Source organism: Anas platyrhynchos, chromosome 7 (genome assembly GCF_047663525.1).
Source record: "Anas platyrhynchos isolate ZD024472 breed Pekin duck chromosome 7, IASCAAS_PekinDuck_T2T, whole genome shotgun sequence".
Lineage (NCBI taxonomy): Eukaryota > Metazoa > Chordata > Aves > Anseriformes > Anatidae > Anas > Anas platyrhynchos.
Window position 1 is genome coordinate 4,597,501 of NC_092593.1, and position 22,500 is coordinate 4,620,000.

A 22,500-nucleotide genomic window follows, 5' to 3' on the forward strand; every position below is an offset into this window, starting at 1 on the left:
AAGTATTTCCCTTCCATTGCAGGCCAACATATTTAGCTCATTTTGTGTCTTCTTTCAGTAACTTGAGAATATAATGCCTGTTTGTCCTCCTTTATTTCACAGAATGCCTCATTGAGACCATTCTGGGATGTGCATGTAAATATAGGGGACTGGTGGATACAATTTTAAGGATTCTTCCTTAGACCTGATATGACTTATTTATTCATTCCTTTGATATTGTGAATGTCTTCTTCACCTATTACTGCCAGGGAACAGGCAACAAAAACTTCTGTTACCAAAAAATTGTTGGAGACTAAAGAGACATATCGAGAATAATGCTGGAGGTCTGACAAAATATTGTTGGTTTGATTGCTTCCTCATATCGTAAAGTCATTGTTTGTTTGATTTAGTTGGTTGTAATTTGAATTTTCCGAAGATTTGAGAAATCAAATTTCTGACACCCTGGCAGAACCTCACATAGTTGTTACTGAAGACATCCTTCCCACCAGCTTTGGCTGGAGCCCCAAGTAAAGGGAAACACTGGAAATAAACGTCTCCCTTGTTTAAACCAACTTTCATAGCAGTTTTCCTTTATTACATCCAGCCCACAGTGGTCAATCAGGACATGTCAGTAAAAGAAGGGAGGAGACGTTGAGGTTCTCTTCCCCGTGATGAGGTATGTAACTTTGGGCAACTCTCTTCACCACTTTTCCTCCCTCCGTGTTTGAAATGGGGCTAATAAGGCTTATAATTTCTATGCTTAGTATGCAAATTGGCAGAGTAAAGCCAGCTTAAAAAATGGCCAGTAGATTTGGAGAGCTATTTTTCCTATTAAATCTGGGAGAGAAGAAAGTATCCGAATGCAGTTGTCTGAGTGCGCCTTCGTAAACGGTGTGGTGTGAGTATAAATGTGGCTCCTACTCCGCATCTCCATAGAAAGTCTTTTTGCCACAAGAAGAATAATGGCAGCACACTCAGCAGGCTGCAGGAGGATGAGATAGCATGCTTGCAGCATTTCTTTGCAGCATAATTGCAGCATCAATGAACCATGAATTCAGCCTAATTAACATAACTGGAACCACCGCAATCACGCTGCCATTCAATTTACTTTTTGAACATTCTGGTGAAGTATCGCGGTTATATTGTTTATTATGGAGGCGCTGCAGAGAACTGTCCACTTGCTTTTCCGCTGCTGTCTTGATGTATTTTTATTATTTCACGGGAGCCGGGGAACTTCAGAAATGGCAGATCGTTGGCTCACTGGTTCCATTACTGAATCTACAAATAATTCTGTATCACTTCCTGTAAAAAGCAATTAAACAGTTTAGTGTACTATAAAACTCAGAGTAAATGTACTAAAGTCTGAATTTCCAAGTTAAGACACAAGTTCTGAATTGTAATGGATAACTAATGGCAAATAATTCGGGAACTATTTTGAGTGAGGAAGTGCTGCGTTCCCCAGATTTTAAAAATAGCATATTCTGTTATTCCTTGTAAACACTACACCTAAGAGACACATTTTTAGAGAAGACGGGATTTTTTTGGTGAGTTGCTCTGTAAAACAAAATATTTTTTTTATTGTTGTTGGTTGTGCTACAGTGAAAGGAAGAAGCCACAGAGCAGATCAGGTACCACAGTTCTTGGCAACAGGGCAAAATAACCAACTGCTTTGCATGGTGGAGTCAAGGGGCTGCTAAAAACAGCATTCAGTGGAAATTACAGAGCTGTAACTAGGGGGATGCGTGCGTCTGGCATAGCCAGGAGGCCAGAGGTGCTTAATGGTGGCACTTCAAAGTGATGCACAGCCAGGAGTTACTTCTGCCATTTGTGACAGAGTGGAGCTAAAAGCTTAGGAGTCACAGCCGTGTTGTTTTCTGCTCTTGAACAACTTCAGAAAAGAGACTGAGTCTTTTTCTTGTTGCTGATTTTATTTTATCGTCGTGGCATTTCACTACATCTCCGTGAAAATCTGTTCAAGGCCACTGAAGTAGCTGTGGTTTTTTTTGTTTTGTTTTGTTTTGTTTTTTTCTATGTTTGTTTTTTTCTAATGACTTTAGCATGTAGGAAAAAAGGTAACTTACATTTTAAAAAAGTGTTTCATAAGAAAACAGTAAATAGTTTAAATAGTTTTGCATTAGGACCTGAAAATGTTAAGGTTGGAAGTTGTCGTTACTGTAGGAATTTCCTGCTCAGGAAGTCTCCACGTGTGTGTGTGTAGATGTGCACAGATAAAGTCCGAGCTTCTGAAATAAACAGTTCTACTTCTTCTGAAGGAAAGCTGTGCTGAGGATAGTAATTTCCCTTAGATGAGTCCAGTCCACCGAGAGTAAGGTACCAGAAGCTGCAGACAGCGTCGTGTTGATGGGATGAGCAGGAGCAGGGGAGCGGTGTGACCACGGCATTTAATGCTAGGAGGGCTGGCTGCTTGCACACTGCTTGCATTGCAGGTTTCAGCAGGGGATGTTTTTACACCGAGATGATTTGTAATGCAGTGGTCTTATCTGGAAGCAATGAATGATGTGTATGACAAGCGTGTCACCTCAGGGGGTAGGGTGATTGAGGTAATTGTTTGACGGAAGGCATTATTTGAAGCTTATATTGTCTAGGAATCCCTTACCTGTGTATATTCTGGACAGGCTCCTATGTCACAGATGGTTTGAGGGCAGGTGCTGCATTAAGAATGTGGAAATTTACAGGTGCTCTTCTCTGTTTTCCTTATCATCTGCCTTTTCCCTGTGTTGTTCTTCAGCCCTGTTCATTTGTGTGCTGATTCAGAAAATTCTGTATTCATGTTGACTCTCAGACTCCAGATTTCCATTTGTTCATTGCTTTTTTTTTCCCTGATGATTTTAACTGAGGAAGTCGTTACACATTTCACTCTAAGCATCTGAGTATAAATTTAGCATTGGAGAACTGCAGACCTTTTTGAAATAGCCATCTCAGTCATCTGTTGCTTCCTTCTGTGTCCTGATGTGACCCTCAGTCAGCATCTGAGATCATGTGAAGCTCTTTTCTATATTTCTTCTGGAGTGATGGTAGAATTTATCACTGTCCAGATGCTCAGTGCCTTCTGAGAGGTGGGCATTTTCTTCAGCCTCCTCTTTCTGCTTCTAAAACAAAATCTATATTGTTTTTCCCCACAAACCTTGGCTGTTAATGCTCATTTCATTTGACCATCTGATGTGTGTGACAAAATTAAATACTGCTTTTCATCTAGTTGCATGATCAGGGGAAAAGTTGAACACGTCAAGGCAGTCTTTCTGGGAAATAAAGACAGCAAAAATAATTTCTAGCACTATCTGAAATGTGGGCCCACAGACCCCCTGCTGGATGGGGTGGATGGTTTAGTGGCAGTTGAAGCAGGTAAGACTGAGGTACTCAATGACTTTTTGTCTTAGTTATCACCAGCAAGGTCTTCCAAACTGTTGTGCTTAGTGAAAGGGTTCAAGGAAGAAAACTACAGCAATCAATAAGGATCAGGTAAGGGATTATTTGAGAGAACTTCACCCATACAGAGCCATGGGACCTAAAGAGATGCTTCTAAAAGTCCTGAGAGAACTGGCTGATAACCAGTTCAACCTTGAGAACAACGGGTTGGTTGGCCTCCCTTTGGTCCCTGGAACATCTTGGTGTGAGCCCTGTTGTAACATATTCCTTGGGGCACCTGAAGGGGAGCAAATTTGCAAGGGTAATCATGTCTGACCAACCTGGCTGATTTGTGAATGAGGGGAGAGCAGTGGGTGTCGCTTAGTTTGACTTTAGCCTGGCTTTTGACAGTGTCTTCTCCCAGTGAGGCTGGAAGAGACCTCTGGAAGTCATCTTGTCCAACATCCATGCTCAAGCAGGGCCTCCAAGAGCTGGTTACCCAGGGCCATGTCCAGACAGCTCTTGAATATCTCCAGGGATGGAGGCTCCACAGTATTTCATCCCAACCAGTGCTCAGTTACCTGCATAGTAAAAAAGTATTTCCTGATCATAGAATTATTTAGGTTGGAAAAGACCTTCAAGAGCTTCAAGTCCAACCACCCACCTGACTTACTGAGTCCTGTCACCAAAACATGTCCCTCAGTGCCACATCCTCACATCTCTTAAATAACCTCCAGGGATGGGGACTCCACCACTTCCCTGGGCGGCCTGTATGTATTTATATATAATGTATTTTTATACATTGATTTATATTTATGTCAGCATTGTATTCAAGGTAATTCATAGAAATATGGGTCCAGTGATTCCAGAAGTTGCTTTTTCAAGAAGGTAGTTGAAAGCAGGTATATGACCTTAGTTAGTGCAAGTGGTACGAGCTGACCTCAGCACCACCGAGACTTCGTGTGTGTGTATGTTGAAGCTGGGAGGGGACATGAGATGTGCAAGCATCACAGAAGAGGTGGGGGAAGAAGTCAGAGTGTGGTAGGTGGAGAAGGATGTCCGGCTGGTGAGTTGTTTCTCTCTTTGAGTGAACTGCTGGGTTGCTGATCTAGTCTATACCTGTCGCGTTTTGCATTAATCTGTGATTAATATCCTGTGCCTAACTCAGGGTAGAGTGCTAGAAAGCAATTTACATGATTATTGAAACAAAGTGAAGAAATCTGGCAGTTCCATCTTCAGCAGGGACTCTTCTTCGCTGTAACCGCCTAGCCGAGGTAGTGGCTGCAGGAGGGTTTGGAAAGCTTGCTGTCGTAATTCTGGGGTTTGGGTGTCACTTAGTCATTCTTTTCTCAGAAGGCATAATGTGTGTGTTAGCTGAGGCTCTCCAGTCCTACATGTATTAAAGGTGGGGTCAAGCAGAGGGCTGGCTGAGGTTAAGGAAGAGTTGAAGGAAGTGCAGAGAATAGCTGAAGTGGTTGGTTCCTGGAAGACCAAGCCTGTGAATCATCCATTTGGAAACGAAGGAGGAGAAAGCAGTGCCAATTAAATATCACAAAAGGTTATGATAAGCATCTGAACTATGGGGAGAGATCAGAGTCTTTCAGAATCTGATTCCTGATTTGAACCCTACAGCTGCAATATGTAAACTCAGGAAGATGACTGAACATTGATACTTTAAAAGTTCAATAGTCACGCTTGTTATTGTATGCAGTTACTGAGAATTGACAGAAGAAAATGTTTTTGAGAGGAGTTTCCAAGCAGAGATCATATTTCTGGTTTAGTGTGCAGCAAAACCAGTGCATTTGAATGGCTGTCAGATCTGGTAGAAAAAGAGAATAACTGCTCTGCGGTAACATATTGCAAAGGAAATAATCAGTCTCCTTCAGAACCAGCCTTTTTTTTTTCTTTTTTTGGTCATAGGTGCAAATTCTGAAGCAACTCAGACCAAATGTCAGAAGTAATTTGAGTGTTTGGTATTTTAAATCTAACTGCGCTATTTCCACAAAGGCTGTTGCATGTACTCCTGGCTGCTTTTTAAACACTTATATATACTTTTCTGCCATTTATACAAATTCATGAAATAAGGTCCTTGTAGACACCGAAAATTGTAAGTTGGTCATTCTCACTGAAGGAAATTGATCAAAAATTGTTAAGGAAATGTGTTTCTAGACAAAGGCAGACCTTTCTCTATGTGCTGATTGAAGTTGTTTTCAGACTTTCAGTGCAAAATAATTACCGATTTTACCTTTGATGTCTAACATTGCTGGATTTATCTTTTTAATCAGCCATTGCTGGGCGCTGAACAAGTTAAGTGAAGGAATATTTTAAGGAGAGGCATATAGGGAAAAAAAAAAAACAAAAAAACACAAAAGTTTGCATGAAGAATGGTGCTGATGAGCTGAAAAAAAAAAAAAAAAGAGTTGAAATGTGGGGACTGTCACACATGGTGGTTCCTACTGCCTTGTGTGATCCTGTGCAGTGGTGTCAACCGCACAGTCCTGATGAAGTGGGTCATGTTAATGGTCTGTGTGGTGCTGGTGCACAGGGACCTGATCCCATTGCAGGTAAGTGATATGAGAGTGACATCAGCCAGGGAACCATTTATGTCACTCCCTGTCTGACAGTGGGGGGAGCAGAGCCCTTGCTCGGTCACCACATAGGAGTTTCTTCTCCTATTTTCTTCACAAAGAACAATAAACAGCAGAAAAGTGCTTCCAGAAAGCACCTAAAAGTACAGATGATCCATCAAAAATTACCTGAACACTCTTGTGAGAGCTGAAATTTCCCTAATGCAGTTTTTGCATGTAATACTTCTGAATATCTGGCAGCCAAGTATTTTCCTGTTCATATTCAGGAATTTTTGCATTGCCAAATATTGCTGATATTGGCAAATTTGGTATTTGGGTTGCCCATCGTGCTATAAACCCTTCTGCAACATGCTGAATGTGCTCAAACCCCTTTTTAGCCAGTGTGTTAAGAAAGTGCTCAGCACTTTACATGACTGATGCAATATGACTTCTATATGCATAGGAGAAGCACAGTAAAATATGAATATCTAATATATCCAGGATGCAGTGGCTTCCTTAAGCAAGGAAACGTGATTTGGAGAGGAAGGGGAAGATACCTGGGTAATAGAGACACCAGGATGTACAAAGGTGAAATGTTGATAGAAGTTAAAAAAAATAAAATAAAATAAAGTTTCTGGGAACCACGGGTAGTACAGCAGCGTAACACAAATAAAATATTAGTGGTGTTTACGTTTATTAATAAGGGTGCTGGTGTAGCATGTCTTAGATTAATCATACAGTCCTTTTGTATATGACCGTGTACCTTACCTCCAAATCAGAGCCAGTTGTATAGCTGATTATCCTCCAACTGGGGATGGTGTTTTTTTTCCATGAAATTGGTTCTATAAAAAATGTGCTTATTTTAAGAATTCTGACTTCAGACAAATAATCCAAAATTGAAGTTTGATTGAAGCTCAACAAGCAAACACATTTTCTTACTTGTTCAAAATTGTAGGGAGAACATGACCCTTCTGTCTGAAAGACCTTCTAAAAATATTCCAGTGGTTATTGATGATAACTTCAGTGAGTTGGAAGTATACTTGGTATCAGATTCTTTTTAAAAAAGGTCTCTCTGTATTTTATACATGGGGCTTAAAGATCATGATTGCGACATATTTGATGTCGAACACAAGGGGATAGAAATGTTGTCTGTCCAAACTTCTTAGTTATAGCTGTATCTTTCTGGTCTGCAGGCATGTTTTGTTGTGAACACACAAACTGGAATATATTTAAATTAATTTATTCAAAGGTATCATTTTAAGCCTCTTTTCTTGGTGAAACATTTTTTTCTTAATACCTTAGCATGGATGCCTACAAAAAAACAAAGTTAAAATCCGCATCTTGAGTCTGCTTTGGCATGTGTCAAAGTAGGTTGGGTTTTCAATTAGTGGAGGACTGCAGAACATGAAAGCCCAGCTCTTTGCTGGGGCTGAGATTAGATCTCAATGCAAGGAAAAAGCAACAAAGGTCTCCAAAATATCTGAAATCTGCAAATACTTCCTGTATTTAACCTACACTTTCGTTGCGTGACTGTAAAGAACAGCAAATCTTTGTTCTTTCCCTCTCGGTTCCCATTCAGTCAGTTCAGAGACACAGGAGAAAAGTTTTGGGGAGCAAACTTGTTATCAGTCTTCCTACAGTTTCCATCTGGTTCTATCAACTGTGAGTACACCAAAACCATGAGCTTATAGCTACTTTTAAACACCAGTAAATATATTTTTAATGTCTTTATGTTACATATATATATAAAATAAATGAACTCTGCTGTTGGGTTCAAGAAGGAGTTACATCTACTTTGGATGGAGAAAGAACAAACATTTATCTTGGTAAAAGCCTGAAAAGTGTGAGAAAGTCATTCAGGTTCTCTGATTTGTGAAAAATTGAAAGGATATTTTTTGTGTCTTTTAGAAGAACAAACACCTCAGAAATGCTTCTTGCATCCTTTGGGGTTGGCAGGAAGGTGCTGGTTTAGCATCATTGAGGTGGTCTGGTGGGTTTGTGCACAGATCGGAGTGCTGGCCGTGGGTTCAGTGATCCATAGATCTAGAGAAGAGAAGACTGCAGCATACATCACTTAGAGGTGGGAATAGGGCAAGAAAAATGGTGCATAGCTTCTTTCAGCTCAGCTCTTGGTAATTTGAATCTGAAATAAATTAATGGAGTAATCCTGTTTATGGCTCATCAGCTTTAGAGGTATTATTAAATAACTTTATTGTATAAAGTTCGCTAAGAGCACCTGTATTTAAAACCATAGTATAATTGTTCAGAGCCACAGACTAGGGCTTCAGTGTCTCAAAACAGAACAGAAAACATAAATCTGTGGAACATTCCAGTCATCACACTTACTCTTAATTTCTTCTCAACACGGTTACTCTTTTGGAAAACCATTGTAAAAGCGATCCACTCTTTGCAGTCAAAAGCCATTCATATGGCGACAAACCGCTGTTCTTCCACTTATATCTGTATTCATCCATTTAAACTCTAAAGATTTCCAGCTTACTTCTTGGATTTATAGCCAGCTGGCTGCTATGTGTAATATGAACATATTCTGACTGTGCATGAAACATTTTGTCTCGTTTAACCCGTAATTGTAATGTTCAGTCTAGGCCACCGCTCACCTGCATGTGTTTAGCGTTCGCTGTGCGAGTTCCCAGAATCACGGCTTGCTATCTCCTCGTGTATGCACAATCTACTGTTATTAGGGAAAAGTCAAAAAAAAAAAAAAAAAAAAAAAAAGAGAGAGAGAGAGAGCTCCTGGCACTGAGTTGGATAAAATGAATATGTTCAAGATGGTGGGCCATAACCGAGCCAGCTCGTGTGGGATCAGTGCCCACTTTTTGGCATTTACAATAAACTTTGGAACGACTTTGTAACATGAATGTTTTAATAGTGACTAGGAAGGGGGAGGAGAGGCAGGGAAGAAGGACATATGCCCTTCTTTTTTTTTTTTATGAATGCTAGATTGCTGATTTTTCCAAAGGTAGTCCAAAAAGCTGTACCTGCTTATTAGCAAATTTCGGCAGTCACCGTAGGCCAAGGGAATTCACTGGAAGTGATGTTCCTAAACTTTCACCATAAGTTACTGAATCATCAATGAGAAACTTATATTCATAGAAAGCACGAATGTTAAAATTTGGTAGTGTACTCCGGATTCGTAAGAAACACAAAATATAATTATTTGTCCTTTATGCAGCGTCATTGGGCTCTAAGAGAGGCAACAACTATTAACGAATAGCACTACTCCTGGATAATGTCATCACAAGCAATACAAAATATTAAAGTGCATTTATTCTTGCCAGCTATCAGGAGGAACTTTTACATTTTTTAAAGGGCCATTAGGTTTGTTTACATACTCAGTTGAAGCTGGTATGCTCTGCTTCCAGTGGAACTGCCATTGGCAGGGGCTGCACCAGACTTCAGCGTTTGACGTTGATGGGATTGAATTTCCTGGCCATCGTACACCCTCGCTAATGTGGTGTCGGTACTTCGGGGCAGCCTGCCTCCCTGTGACAGAGGGTAGGACCCAAAACCTTTTAGTCCCCAGGCCTGGGGAGCTTAGGGATTGCTATCATAAAAAAAAAAAGAAAAAAAAAAAAGGAAAATAATTGAAAATACATATATCAGAAGCAATTTTCCACAATGAAAAAGGTGGTCAGGGAATCAAAACAGTGCCTTCAGGTATATTACCCAACAGAACAACAAAAATGTGCTGTGCTTTAAATTGTGCTAGCAATCTGGAAAGGATTTTCTGACTGGAGCTATGTTAAGTGTTAATAGTGAAACCTGGGTACTTTTTCCTTTGATCTCTCCTCTAGCTCATATAGAATAATAGGATCAAAATAAAATGCCATTTATATGAACACCTTGTTCTTTTGATGTTAGCAGAAAAAATTCTGTCTGCAACTACAACTTAGCAAGCGGAGCATCTGCTTTTTTAGCTGGGCCTTCTAATTTAGCATGACTTTTACTAAATGGAGTGTCAGACATGTTTTGTGTAGCTCCTGAGTTTAGCTGTAATTTTTGTCCTGAGAATCTTTAATTGCATTTGCAGAAGATCCAAGAACCTGTACGGAGTAGCTTACCGTGAGCCATGCATGTGTATGCTAGATATGGGATGTAAACATTTGTATGCTGCTGCAGTTCAAAATCGAATACTACTGGTTCTTTGACCACTTAGGCAAAAATGTTAAATTAGTCTGCACTGAGAGACAGTATGGCTAAGTGACCCCAAGAATAAATAATAGTTGGGGTAAGTGAGGTTATGATGGGTGCTAGACTTCAGAACCCCTTTTTCCAGCAGGAAGGCTGTACCCTGGGTGTCTGGGGTGGGGATCGCTGTCCATCTCTGCCAGGGACTGTAGAAGTGTTACAACAGGTAGGTAAAGATCCCCTTTGCTATTATGTAGAGATCTACAGGGCATATAATCCACAGATGAACGAGAATACCTTTCAGCTATTTATTCCCCGGGGTTGTTAGTAGCATTTCTTTAGGAGTCATTATTGCAAGCACTTGTTTCAAGTGAAGCAGCTTCTTCATCTTCTTTTAAATCTCTTATTAAGATTTTTCTCTGCCATAGGCTTTGAGTGCAAAGAAACAGCTGAGTTGTGTTTATTGTGGTGATTGATGGTGTCTCGTGGTGATCCCGGCTTCAGTTGTTGTAACCTCCAAGCGTAGATGAGATGGGCACGAAGCTCTGTGCCAAATGAAAGCAAATAAACCGAAGTCCTGCAGTTCACCAATGTCATAATTGCTGCTGTCCAGGAAGAGGGATTAGCGAGTCTGAAGAAACACTAGCTAGGAGAGATCCAGCGGCCAAGCAATATCTTGGGTGTCGAATGTCTCTCTCAAGCCTTATATCCCACTGTAATTTATATTTAGCTATTAAGCTTATTAGATAGAAACAGTCAGCTCGTTGCACGCTGTATGCAAGGAACACCGCTGGGTAAGTGCTGGGTAAGTGTTCAGGCTCTTGCTGAAATTGCTGCAGTTGAGGATGTCGCACGTGAGCCTTCCTGCAGGAAGCTTGCTGCAGCCTTGGCTGGGTCTCCAAAGGCTGCCACCAGGTAGGAATATTCCTGAGAGCCGTAACCCTGGTTTTGGCTGATGCGTGGTAGCTTGTTCAGTGCTAGAAAATCCAGCTGTGTTCTTAAAATACAGAACAATACAATTTATTGTGTGTACAAGGATGCTTACTCTACTCTAACCAAGCTAGTCTGAGTACTAAAAGCAGTGCGGACGTTTTCGTGCAGTGCCCCACTGGGAATAATACATCCTGCGGAGATCAGGTATCCGTGCTAATGCAGCTGCTCTGCCTCCAGTCCCGCTGCTAATTAGTACAGAACCACTGGGACAAAGTTTGCTGCTGTAATTGTCTGAGAGGCCGCCTCTGTCCAACTCGTAATTTCAGTGGAACATGACTCTCCGTTCATCTCAGCAGTTCTGGTTTCAGATGTCCGCACGGTGTAAATAGTCCTGGCGTGCTGCGCTTCCAGACCTACCTCCTGCATCAGCTGCAGGAGGGCACGGGACTCTTTGGACAAGGATGCAAAGTGAAAGAGTTACGGAGATTATTAGTTTTTTTTCTGCTCACAGTAAAAATGTGATTGCCCTACTTCTGTGGTTCCCATGAAACAAATCTGCTCTGTCATGAAGTCAGTGGGGTACAAGTTAATACAAGGTAGTAAAGGAATAATAATAAAGTAAAACAGCAAAGTCCATGGTATTTTATGACAAAAACAGTATGAGCCTATTGCAGTCTAAGGGCCTGCTCCAAATAGTATTTTCTGATGCCTGACTACATCCGATTTACATATATACAAAGTGTATGAGTAAAGCTGTAAAAGTATACTTAGTATTTTACTTTTTTTTTTCCTTGAAAGTAATTTGCTATTGTTCAAAATTTCAGCTTTCACTGGTTTTGTTTCCAAAGCCCCAAAAGGAAGAGAAAATAACAAAAGTCCATAAAGGCAAAAGGGATATGTTCTCATTTCAGTTCACAGAATTTCCTGCCTTTAAACAATACAAATATATGCCCTCAGGTTTATAACATGCTGGAAGGATACCGAATCCTTGAAACAGATCAAATTAAAACCAAGTCCACTATAGCAACAGAGTTTTACCAGCTCGTCCAATAGATCTCAGCAAGAATTCACCGGGCTTTAACCATGTTGCCAAGCCTTACAAAATCCTAAACTGCTGACTCCCATAAATGAATAAATGTTAAAAAACTGCAAGCAAATTCTAAGCTGCATTGGGTGCAAATAAAACCTAATGCTTAATCATCAGGCCCTATTTAAAATAATTACTAAATAAAACTTTGAAACGTATCCACAAGCAGAACAGATGTGTACGTTTGCTATGTAAAACCTTCCAAAGTACGTTGCTCCCCTTAATTATGGTGACATGTCCCACAGACGGGACGTGGAGCTGCCAGGCACTCGGGGTGGAAGGGCATGAGGAGCAAGAGGCGTTGGTTATCAACAAACAAAGCATGGAGTAGAGGAACCAGCATCCGAGGTGATGGCTTGGACACTGGAGGAGCAGAGAACTGAAGAAAATTCTCTTTGGCTTAATTAAGTGCTCTTCTTTTGATTTTGCCATTTGCCTTTATGTTCTCGTTTGCTGGCCTTTCTGTCACTGTACATGTAGACCTATTGCAGTAGAAACCTCAAACTGGCATTGTGAGAGAACTCCTCTCCATGATCCTTTGGGGTGTCTCCGTGTTCTATGCGAACAATTTTCAGAGATGTGGAAGCCAAGCACTGGGTTGAACAGTTGGGGTTGAGCTCTTTACATCTCCATCGTTTTGTTTGTTGTTGCTTTTGGTTGGTTTGTTTGTTCATATTTAATGCAGTAACCTCCAGGATGGCCACATCCTGCTGCAGGGCAGTGTTAGCTCAAGCTGTTGTTCACAAGCTGTTGCCTCCTTACAGGATAGGCACTGTTGTTCCCATTGTCCTCACTCAGGTAATGTCACTGAGCTCAGTGACGGGCCATATGCATTTTCCAGGAATTTGGCAGAATGGGCTCCTGTGGAGCCCCGATGATAGCAGGGCTTTCTGCTCCCTGGGTCAGCAAGGGCAGAACCTCACCTGTCTTAACTTGGCATCAGCAGCGTCCCTACTTACACCAAGAGTCCAAGGCTTGTATTTCTTCCTTTAATGACATTGCTACTGGTAGTAACAACATCTGTAGAGCTTTCTGAGAAAAAAAATTATTTTCACAAGACGGAGAACCTTTGTAAAGCAGCAAGCTGCTGCTGTTCTTGGTCTAGAGATGGAGAGAGACTTTTGGTATTTGAACAATGAGACACTATGGGGATAATATAAAAAATAGGGATTAAAACTCAGGGCTTCCTGCAAACTACACTGCCTAGCTGAGACACAAATGCATGTGCATTTAAGCTTTAGTTCTAGTGCAAAAAAAGTGCAAATATACCTAATACGGTCACACATTTTCAAATGGAGGCTTTGTTTTACCACATGGACTGTAGGCAAGTGACTGGACCTTATGATTTTAATGCCCCGTGGCTGAGATAGCTGTACAATAGCCCTGTGTTTTTCTTATGATGTGAGTGAATGTATTCATAACAAAATGTTTTAGGTTTTTGTGTGCATAAAATTATTTTTAATTAATTTTGTTAGCTTCTAAGATAAAGTTTACTTCAGTTAAGCCTTCCAGTGAAAGTAGGTTTCATTGCCTATTTATTTCTTAGGGTATCCGAGAAAGTGTTAAATAATTAAGGTGAAATATGTGTTTTCCTGAGAAACGCACAGAAGTTTGCATTTGCACAGTTGAGTGAACTATCAAAACCAGATGTGAGCAAGTGGAACATTTTACATAAATTTATTAAAATCATTATTTACCTGTAAGTTATAAGAAGGGCTTAGTTGCACTAGTTTGTTGCCAATATGTACTGCCAATAATCTGCCAAAAAGCAGCTTGCTGGCAAAATCACTGAAATGGTTAGCTTATGCTTGCACAGAACATTACAACCCTGAGTCAAATGAAAACCTACTATAAACGAACTCTTTGATGCTGGATTCACTGGAATATGTTATTGATATATGGTATACAGTTTATATGGATTATGTATACTGTGCAAGAAATATGGATATCTATTAAGCGTAACTTGATATGTAATCAGTTAGGACAGTTATTGTTTTCAGTATTTGCTATGAGTAAGATCACAAAGTGACTGCTCAGTTTTAAGATACAGACTATCTGTGTGCAGCCCAAAGCGCCGGAATACCATTTGTTCAATTAATACGGAATGGCTATTGAAAATGCAAAATATCTGACATCTATACAGAGTAATTTTAAAGGCAACTTTTCTTTTAGGAACAATTTATACATTACATAAACTCATATTTTTCATCCAAGTATCATTTCGAGAATAGCAAGCTTAAATATTGGAGGCCATAGGGAAACATAATATTACGATAATGTTCTTTGGTGCGGTTTGGAAGGTTTTAGGAAACATTTGGAAGTATTTTTCTCATAAAGTCACTTAACTATTGAAGTGTTATGATAGCACTCCCTTCTGCATTGCGTATGTTGCAAAGCAGCCTGGTTAAAGGGGACATCCATTCTATATGTCCTGATTAGAAGGATTGCCACAAAACAGGAAATTATATGCTACGGGATCCTGGTATTATTTTAAATTAAAAATAAAAAAATAAAAAAAAAAAAAAAAGAAAAGACTAGATGATTTAAGGTGTGATATCAGTTTTCAAACACCCATTTCCATTTTGAGTTCTGTTTAGCAGGAAGACATGCATTGTTTGGAGCTATACATGAAATTTGCATTTCCTAAATAAGCGCTCAGGAGCTGAGCTGTTTTCTTTTTCCTATTTAAGCAAGCAGTAATAAACATGACCAATCCTTTAGGATCCTAAAGAACCTTAAAAACCTTGCAATTCTCAGAAGCTTAACTTTTTTTTTCCATAGTGTAATTCCTTCTTTTGAACTTTTACAGAAGCAGAACTTAAGTCCAGAAGTAGTAAATTTCCGTCACTTCGAAAGTTTTGTTACTGAGGTGGCTCAGGGCTCCAAAAGTATATCTGTCACCTTGCAGTGGTGATGTAACAGATCTACGTGGTCATAAAGCTTGCTTATAAAGGAGATTACTTAAAACAAACAAACAAACAAAACAATCAAGTAGCACTTTTGTATCTTGTGCAAAAAATGCATATTATTTTTATCTGTGTTATAAAATGTGTATTGTAGTCCATTGCCATCTTCCTGAGGAGTTTTTAAATTATCACCACTTCATTTTTCTAGAACGGTGTGCTTAGCAATCACAGCTCTGCACAGGTTCTCATGTTTAGTTTTAAAGGATTTTGGGTAACTGAAGATGAGAATTCAGAAGTTTAGGTCCAAATTTGTCTGTCTTGAACTCAGAGAGAGTTCTGCCTGTGACTTCAGTGGTTCCAGAGTCCCTCTTCCAGCATTAAAGTGCAGAGTGATCAACGTCTGGTTTGGTTTTGCTGACCTAAAGCAATTAAGACATGGTTGAATGTTGAATTTAGATACTAAGCAAAAGGGGAAATCCCCAGCAGTGTCAAACACGAGTACTAGATACTGAGCTATTTTGCTCAGAAACCATTTGGAAGCATAGGCTTCAAAGAAGATGTTCTGGTGCTGGCAGCTTTAGCTCTCTCCCATGTTGTTAATGTCTGAACGTGAAATCTTCATCTTTGGCCTTGATGACAGTCAAAACCTTGACTGGGTGCAGCCCTGAGCAACCTGCTGGAACTGGATGGGCTGTGAGGAGGAGGCTGGAAGTGGTTCCCTGGGTCTGTTCGGTATTTCTTGTGTCGTGGAGAAGGCAGTTGAGAGAAGATAACGACAGGGAAATGATCACATCGCAGATATTTCCATACTTCTGTACCTTGAACCTCACAAACAGGGAGGTGCTGCTGGCACTCCACATAAACCCTACTTATTCCACCCAGGAAAATACATGTTCAGCTGCAGGAAGACAAGCTCAGCCGCAGACCTTGTATTTTCTTTTGCCTTGCCCTTCCCAGTGCTTAATCTTGGCTCTGTTCCGTTTTCTTTCTGTTCTCTCTCTTTACTCCTAATCCTTGTCCATGCTTATAAGCCCCTAATATTTATATGGCATTATCTGTGTTAGAGATTACTGCTGACAAGTAATCTCCTTCCTCTTCTGAATGAAGAATTACAAGCATTGCTGAAGATCAGAAAGTGAAATTAGATCCCAGAAAGTATGTGGCAACTTCAGCAAACCTTAATATAAAATTCCCTAAAAATTGGGAATCTCCTTTCAAGCTTTTGGCTTTGAACTGTAACACAGCTCTGGGACACCTGACCCCACACTCAACAACTCTTTCTTACTGCAGAGCAAAATGTGACAGTACCTAGAGAAGAGAGAGAGGGAAAAAAAAAAAAAAAAAGAAAAAATATCCCTAAAGACTGATGTCCCAGTTTTGTCATTTCATAAAAGCATTGAATATCCTGACTCGGAAGGGACCCAGAAGGATCTTCAAGGCCAATTCCTGACAATTGTTGCAGTCTTCTCAGAAGTAGGTAGATCTCAATGAATGAGTTTTACTGAGTGATTTACTGGTGATTGACAAAATGCGAGTGTCCATCGCATTTTTTACAAATTACAAATTACAATTTACAAATTACAAGCCAAATGGATTCCAGGTAGTAGCCTCCTATAAGCTCTGCATGAACCTCTCTGGTGTTTGAAGCCACATAAATTCAACTAAAAATATTACGGTTACCAGAGAGACATTTGTTATCATGTTTAAAGAAAGACAAAGGAAATTCTCAGACAGTGAGTTTGTTAAATTGTAAGTTATGCTGTGACTGTGCAGCAGTGACAAAGAAAGCACGGCAGCTCCAAAATGGATTTGCAGCTCCAAGGCCTGGGGAAGGTTTGTAACATATCTGATTGGGGCTATTTGGGATTGCAGGCGACCCTCTTTCATTTGGCTTTTGGAGAGCAGTTTTTCTTATGTTCTGGAAGACCACAAGAATTGTAGAAGTGCTTGTCTCCACTTGTCTACTTCTATTATTTTAAAACCATTTAATCACCATATAATTAAAAGAAAAACCTCCACAGCACTTCCAGAACTATCTTTAACTTCGCTTACGTATGTGAATAAAGTTACAGAATTGCCAATTTTGGAGAATTAAAATTCTTTTTTTAGCTTATATCCATTCTTACAAACAGTTCCTGCTTATTGAGAGTAAATATTGAAACCAGCATTCAACACCCTAAACTTGTCCATCCAACCTAAACCAGCACTCCAGTTAGGCTTCTAATGTGGTTTCTGTTCATCTCTCGGTGACTTCATTGCCTTTCCATTCTTGTTGTTGTTGTTTTTAATAAAATGGAGCTCAGTGCCATAAAAATAAACCAATTCCTATAAGTAATTTTTCATTAGGGCAGATAAAGTGCCGCGAATAAACACGCACGATGTAACATGTCAACGTGCTAAAAAAGAGCTAAGGAGAATGCGTGTCTACTCTGAGTGAAAGGACAGGTTTCCTCAGAGTAAGGTTTCATGGGATAAACGAAAAGAAAATTACTGCCTATGGATTGGAGAGTTGAAAAAAATCTGCTGTTCAAAATGGCAAATATTTAGATTGAAGCTCTGACTTTTAGTGTATGGAATTTTTATTATCTATGAACTTCAGCAAGTTCATTTGTGAGCCATCTTTTAAGCTAAACTTCTATATCCAGTATGCAAAAAGTGAAAGTTTTCAAGGCTTGCTCTTTTTACAGTCTTCGTGAAGTTTTAAAATTGTCTGTTGAATGTATCAGAAATTCTGAGGAATCTGAATAAATAAAAGTCACGATACTAAAATTAGAAATTTAAGTCTTCCACTGTTTGTTCTGAACTGTTGGGGTTTCAATGTATGAATAATTCATAAAAGTAAAACATTTTCCACATTGCTTAAATGTAAAGGAAAGTACCTTGCAGAGTCTGTTCAAAGTGTTAATATTTGTATGCTTTGGTGCATTTTTTTTGGAAAGTTCCATATGTAAGAGATTTCACAACCTAAGGTTAACAATGAAAGTAAAATTCATCTCCCATATTGAAAACAGAACCGTATGGCATTTTTCTTCCATGATTAGGATGTGTTGTAACTAGGGTTGAGCAAAATGGGGCATCTTTCCTGATAGCTAAATGCTACCTCTCTGCTGCTGTACCTCGCTAACTTTCTTCTGAAGCCTACATCTGCTCCACACCCAGCAGCCTCCCACACCAGCTCTGCCTCGCTGCATTTTCTGAAATTTGGACAGAGATTTCAGAAACTGCGATCATCTCTGTGGGAGCAGATACTGGCTCCAAAAAAAAAACACTGGAACACCTTTTTTCCCCAAATTATAGAAGACTTTGAGATTGCCAGCTGGGTGGTGATGCAGAAATCCTGCATGCTCTTGATGAGATCCGGGCAGGTACTGGATGGAGAGATTATTCTGGCTGGAAGGTAACAGAAAAGAAGAATTAATGTAAATTTGGAAGAGGAAAAGGAGAATAGCTGGAGCAAAAATGCTCTGGAGAAAATGTAAACACAAAAAATGTGTTAACTATGCATTGTCTTTCTCTAGCATGCTTTTGGGAAAGGCACATGAACAGGTTTAGGAGACTTCATGTTGTTACTATTTTATTTTCAGGTCATTTATTTAAGTGTCATAAAGAACATTAGCTAGTGGTTAGGGACTACGGTATCCATTATATTATTCCAATCATGTGGACAAGTTTATACTACGTATGATTTACAGTGGTCTTTCTGCAGTTAAAATTGTTATATTCAGGTACAACATTTTATACATTGTTGTATTTAGTAAAATCCAAGTGGCTGAACGCAGAGACGTCTTCCAATCAAAGTCCAAAAAATTAATGCTTGTACACGAACACTGTGGCTTGCAGCAAGAGCAGTTTATGGCTCTCTGCCTACATCCTTTATCATGTCTCCGCTGTTGTTAGTAAAATATACAGAACTACTTTATGCCAAAACAATGGAAGTTAATGCAGATAACTTGTTCCAAAGTTAACCATCAAATAAATCTTATTTTTTTTTAAACTGTTAAGTGAAATGGTGTTCTAAAACTTTTAAAAATTGTCAAGATGATAAATACTGTGTGTGTAATACAAGTAAATACAACAGAATTGATTGCACACACATGTCTTAAATAAAGGATATTAAATAGTGTATTCCAGAGAGAAATCGGTGAAGTTTTATCTAATATTATTAGAAACTCTGCCATGACAGATCAGATTTATGAGGACTGAAAACTAAGGAAAAAACCTGTTCAGATACAGGAGTGGTGCATGGAGGGGATGATTGGCTGGGAGGTTAAACACAGGCAGAGATACAGCATACCTGGCAATCCGACCTTTAATGCTTTGAGTAATTCCTCTTACAGCAATGATTTTTCAAAATCTGTTAGTTAAATTTGGTTTGGTAAACCGGTATGCTGCACTTAGCTTGGTGGTTTAGGGCAAATTCCTAAACCTATTTCTGCTTCATCTGCTGTCACCTAACTTGTATCAGCCCTACAAAACTTAGTTCAGAGTACGAGCCTGGTCTGCGCTCGGTGGTGGTCAGAGGGATCCATGCCATGAGCTTCGGTTCCCAAGTGGAGGTGACATCTCCAGTGCTGGCTTCACTTTTAAGAGCATCCACATACTGAGTAGCCAGATACATGGGAATACAGGCAGCCACACTGAATTCATCTCTTTGTGCTCGTTATCTCTTCCAAAAGGGTTATAGGTTTCATGCAGGTTACAATTTATGAAAGACATTTAATAAAATGCTACCTTAAATGTTATGAGGAACAATAGCCTGTTTTGAATGCAAAAGACCTTTTTTTTTGTTTTGTTTTTTTTCTTTTTTTTTTGCGAAAGTAATGAAAGTTTGGGAGTCTGAGGGTGGCTAATTCGTTGAGATGGGAATAATTCAACTCAGGCTCATTTGGGATCTTGTCTTTATAGTAACATACGTAGTGGATTTGGGTGAAATGACTGAATATGACTGAGCTTTCTGATTGCATCTACAGAGCGGCTCCACTGAGTAATGGTGAGCAGTGAGAGAAAGGTGGATCTCATAGGTGATTTGGTCAGTGACTTGAAAATGCAGCTTAGTGTAGATAAACACAGAAATAATATGCCAAAGGACAGCAACCTGAATCAAGGAGTGTCCATTGCATGGATAGTTACGCAGCTTTCTGATTTAGAAAAGGGGATTTAAGGGTCTCAAATAAAAGTCCTCGAAGTAATTAGTCAAGTACAACTGTGGTAAAGCTCGTATAGTGTATGTGTGTTTGTATTTTGGTAGTAATTTCAAAGGAAAAGGGTCTGCTTGTGTGTAAAGGTGCTCCAGTGCAGGGTAGGATGGGTGATTCCAGCATTTAAGGATATTTGTTTTGACAGAGCAGCGGAAGCAGCTTGTTCACAGCCCAGAAATGAGCTCTTCCTGGGATGGAGCAAAACTCTGAAGAACTGTGGAGGAGGTTGATAAAGTAGAGCAAGTGTTCGCTTTAGTAAACAGTTCAGTAAACAGGCTATAGTGTGTAAACATTTGGAAATTACAAGGAAATGCAAAATTTAAATGTCTCTACTTATCTGGAAGAACCATAATCACACTGAAAGGCATGTAAGTAAATAATATTTGGGTAAATTAGCTTGAGGTGCAGACATTTAGAGTGTGGATCCCATGGTGGCAGTGCAAGTAGTCCTCTTTATGTTTACTCAGAAGAGTCATGTTCGAGTAGAGGAGCTTCAGTTGAGTGTTTCCTGAGCCAGGACTGTCATTCATCCATTCCTACTTTAAATCAAATAATGAAACTGGATCTGCATAAAACGTTACCGTTTATATATTACAAAAATTAGTTCAGTGGCCTGAATATAGCAGTGTGCAGATGAGTCCTGTCACTGGAAGGGTTTTCTGCAGCATGTGCAAAAATGCCAGGACTTTACTGGCTTAGGAAACAGCATTGCCATTTTACTTCCCAGAGATGTTTGCTTTATTTTATTTTAGTAAGGAGGTAGTTTTGTTCTCCCTGCTAATGCACATGCTGTTAGCAACGCTGTGGTTCAGTGGAGACCTTCGGATTCCCAGCCAGTGAATATTTCACAGGTACCACATTCACTAACATGCACATGAAACGTGTCGGTTACTGAGTGGAGTTGTTGCTTGGAGAGATGTAAAATGCCAACCATTGTTTTGTCTTTTCACTTAATATTAATTAATTAAAAATTGCCGGGTAAAACTGAAATCCAGCCTGAACACTATATATAGATTTTTCTCTTCTTTTTGCTAACAGGTTCATGCCAGAACATAAGCTTGCCCATTTGGAAAACTTAATTGGTGTTAAAAGCAATGGAGATGCTTATCAATTTGCAGGCCTGCCTGGCCAGCAGAAGAGCAGAGCTTTGGGAGGTTTAATGAAAAACAGCAACGTGTGTCATGAGTCTGGACTTTGTGAAGCACAGCCTGGACTTTGTACCACACAGCATGAGGGACTGCATTCCCCATTAACAGCACCAGAGAGATTGAACAAGTCTGAAGCATCAGAAAGTACAAATCCTTGTCAAGAAGAAGATAAGCAACATCTGACTTTTAACCTCTGTAATATCTGGAGTGGAATGGACTATCAGCAGAGACCTTTACATGTTGCCTGGCCTCACAGGTGGTAAGTGGTGAACAAATCAAAATACTGTACCTTCAAAAGATTTATGAATTTGCCTCGATACCGTTTCTGTGACTTCTGTCAAGCATACAATAATTTCCTAAACACAAACTGACACTGAACATAGGCGTACAGGAAAAAGACACATCACTAGCATCTGATTATTCAAAATAATTCATTTGAATGTATGTTCAGTAATGCCAACCAGACATTTAACTATTAATGTTAATGACTCCTCTTTTTTGCCCAAGAAAAATATACCAGTGCTGCTGCAACGATAAGCATAATTCTGGCAACACTCTTTTCATATAAAGCAATCCACTGATGACAATATCTAATGTTATTTAAATTATCTTAATTACTTTAATGCAAGTGATTAAGTGTAAAGATACGTGGTCACGTTGGACAGCTGATGTTAACCCTCCATCTAGATTTTAAAAACACCCTTTCAGTGTTACATAAATAGAAAACATGTGTGACTGTATTAACAATGAAGCAATATTTTTCCAACTGCTGACACAAATACTTACCTGATCTCTGAATCTTCTCTGAACTGACGAAAATCTACTATGCCATATAATCGCTAAAAACATATAAACTTCAGCTTGACTCCTACATAAATTAGGATTTAAAGAGGTAAAATGTCCCGATAATCTTCCGGTATTGGGCACGAACATTTTAATCTAGTTTTTATTCCTCGCAGTTCGTTTAATCTGCATGTGGCCTGATTAGAGTTCACTTCATCCACAGATTATAGTCTGTTTATTGCAGAGATGCTGGGTCGATCAGTAGGTCAGATTTTCCGAGAGCAACTGTTTTCAGGTGAAGCAATAAGTACACCACACCGACAGGGCAAATCGCCTTTGCAGAGGATTTGACTTCCAGCACATTAAAACTCCAGAAGCTCTCCC

The 22,500-nt window shown here is 39.6% G+C and overlaps 1 protein-coding gene across 38 annotated transcripts in view; it reads left to right on the forward strand.

Moving 5' to 3' along the window:
• Positions 1–22,500, forward strand: part of GTDC1 (glycosyltransferase like domain containing 1) — a 178,596-nt gene that overhangs the window by 119,900 nt on the left and 36,196 nt on the right. For all 38 annotated transcript variants that reach the window (XR_011810448.1, XM_027459203.3, XM_027459204.3 and 35 more), the window contains one exon: positions 21,224–21,592. Coding sequence is in view for 37 of the 38 variants with exons in the window: in XM_027459203.3 (XP_027315004.3) it covers positions 21,224–21,592 (369 nt within the window). In the remaining variant the exon portion in view is untranslated. The remainder of the gene's footprint in view (positions 1–21,223; positions 21,593–22,500) is intronic.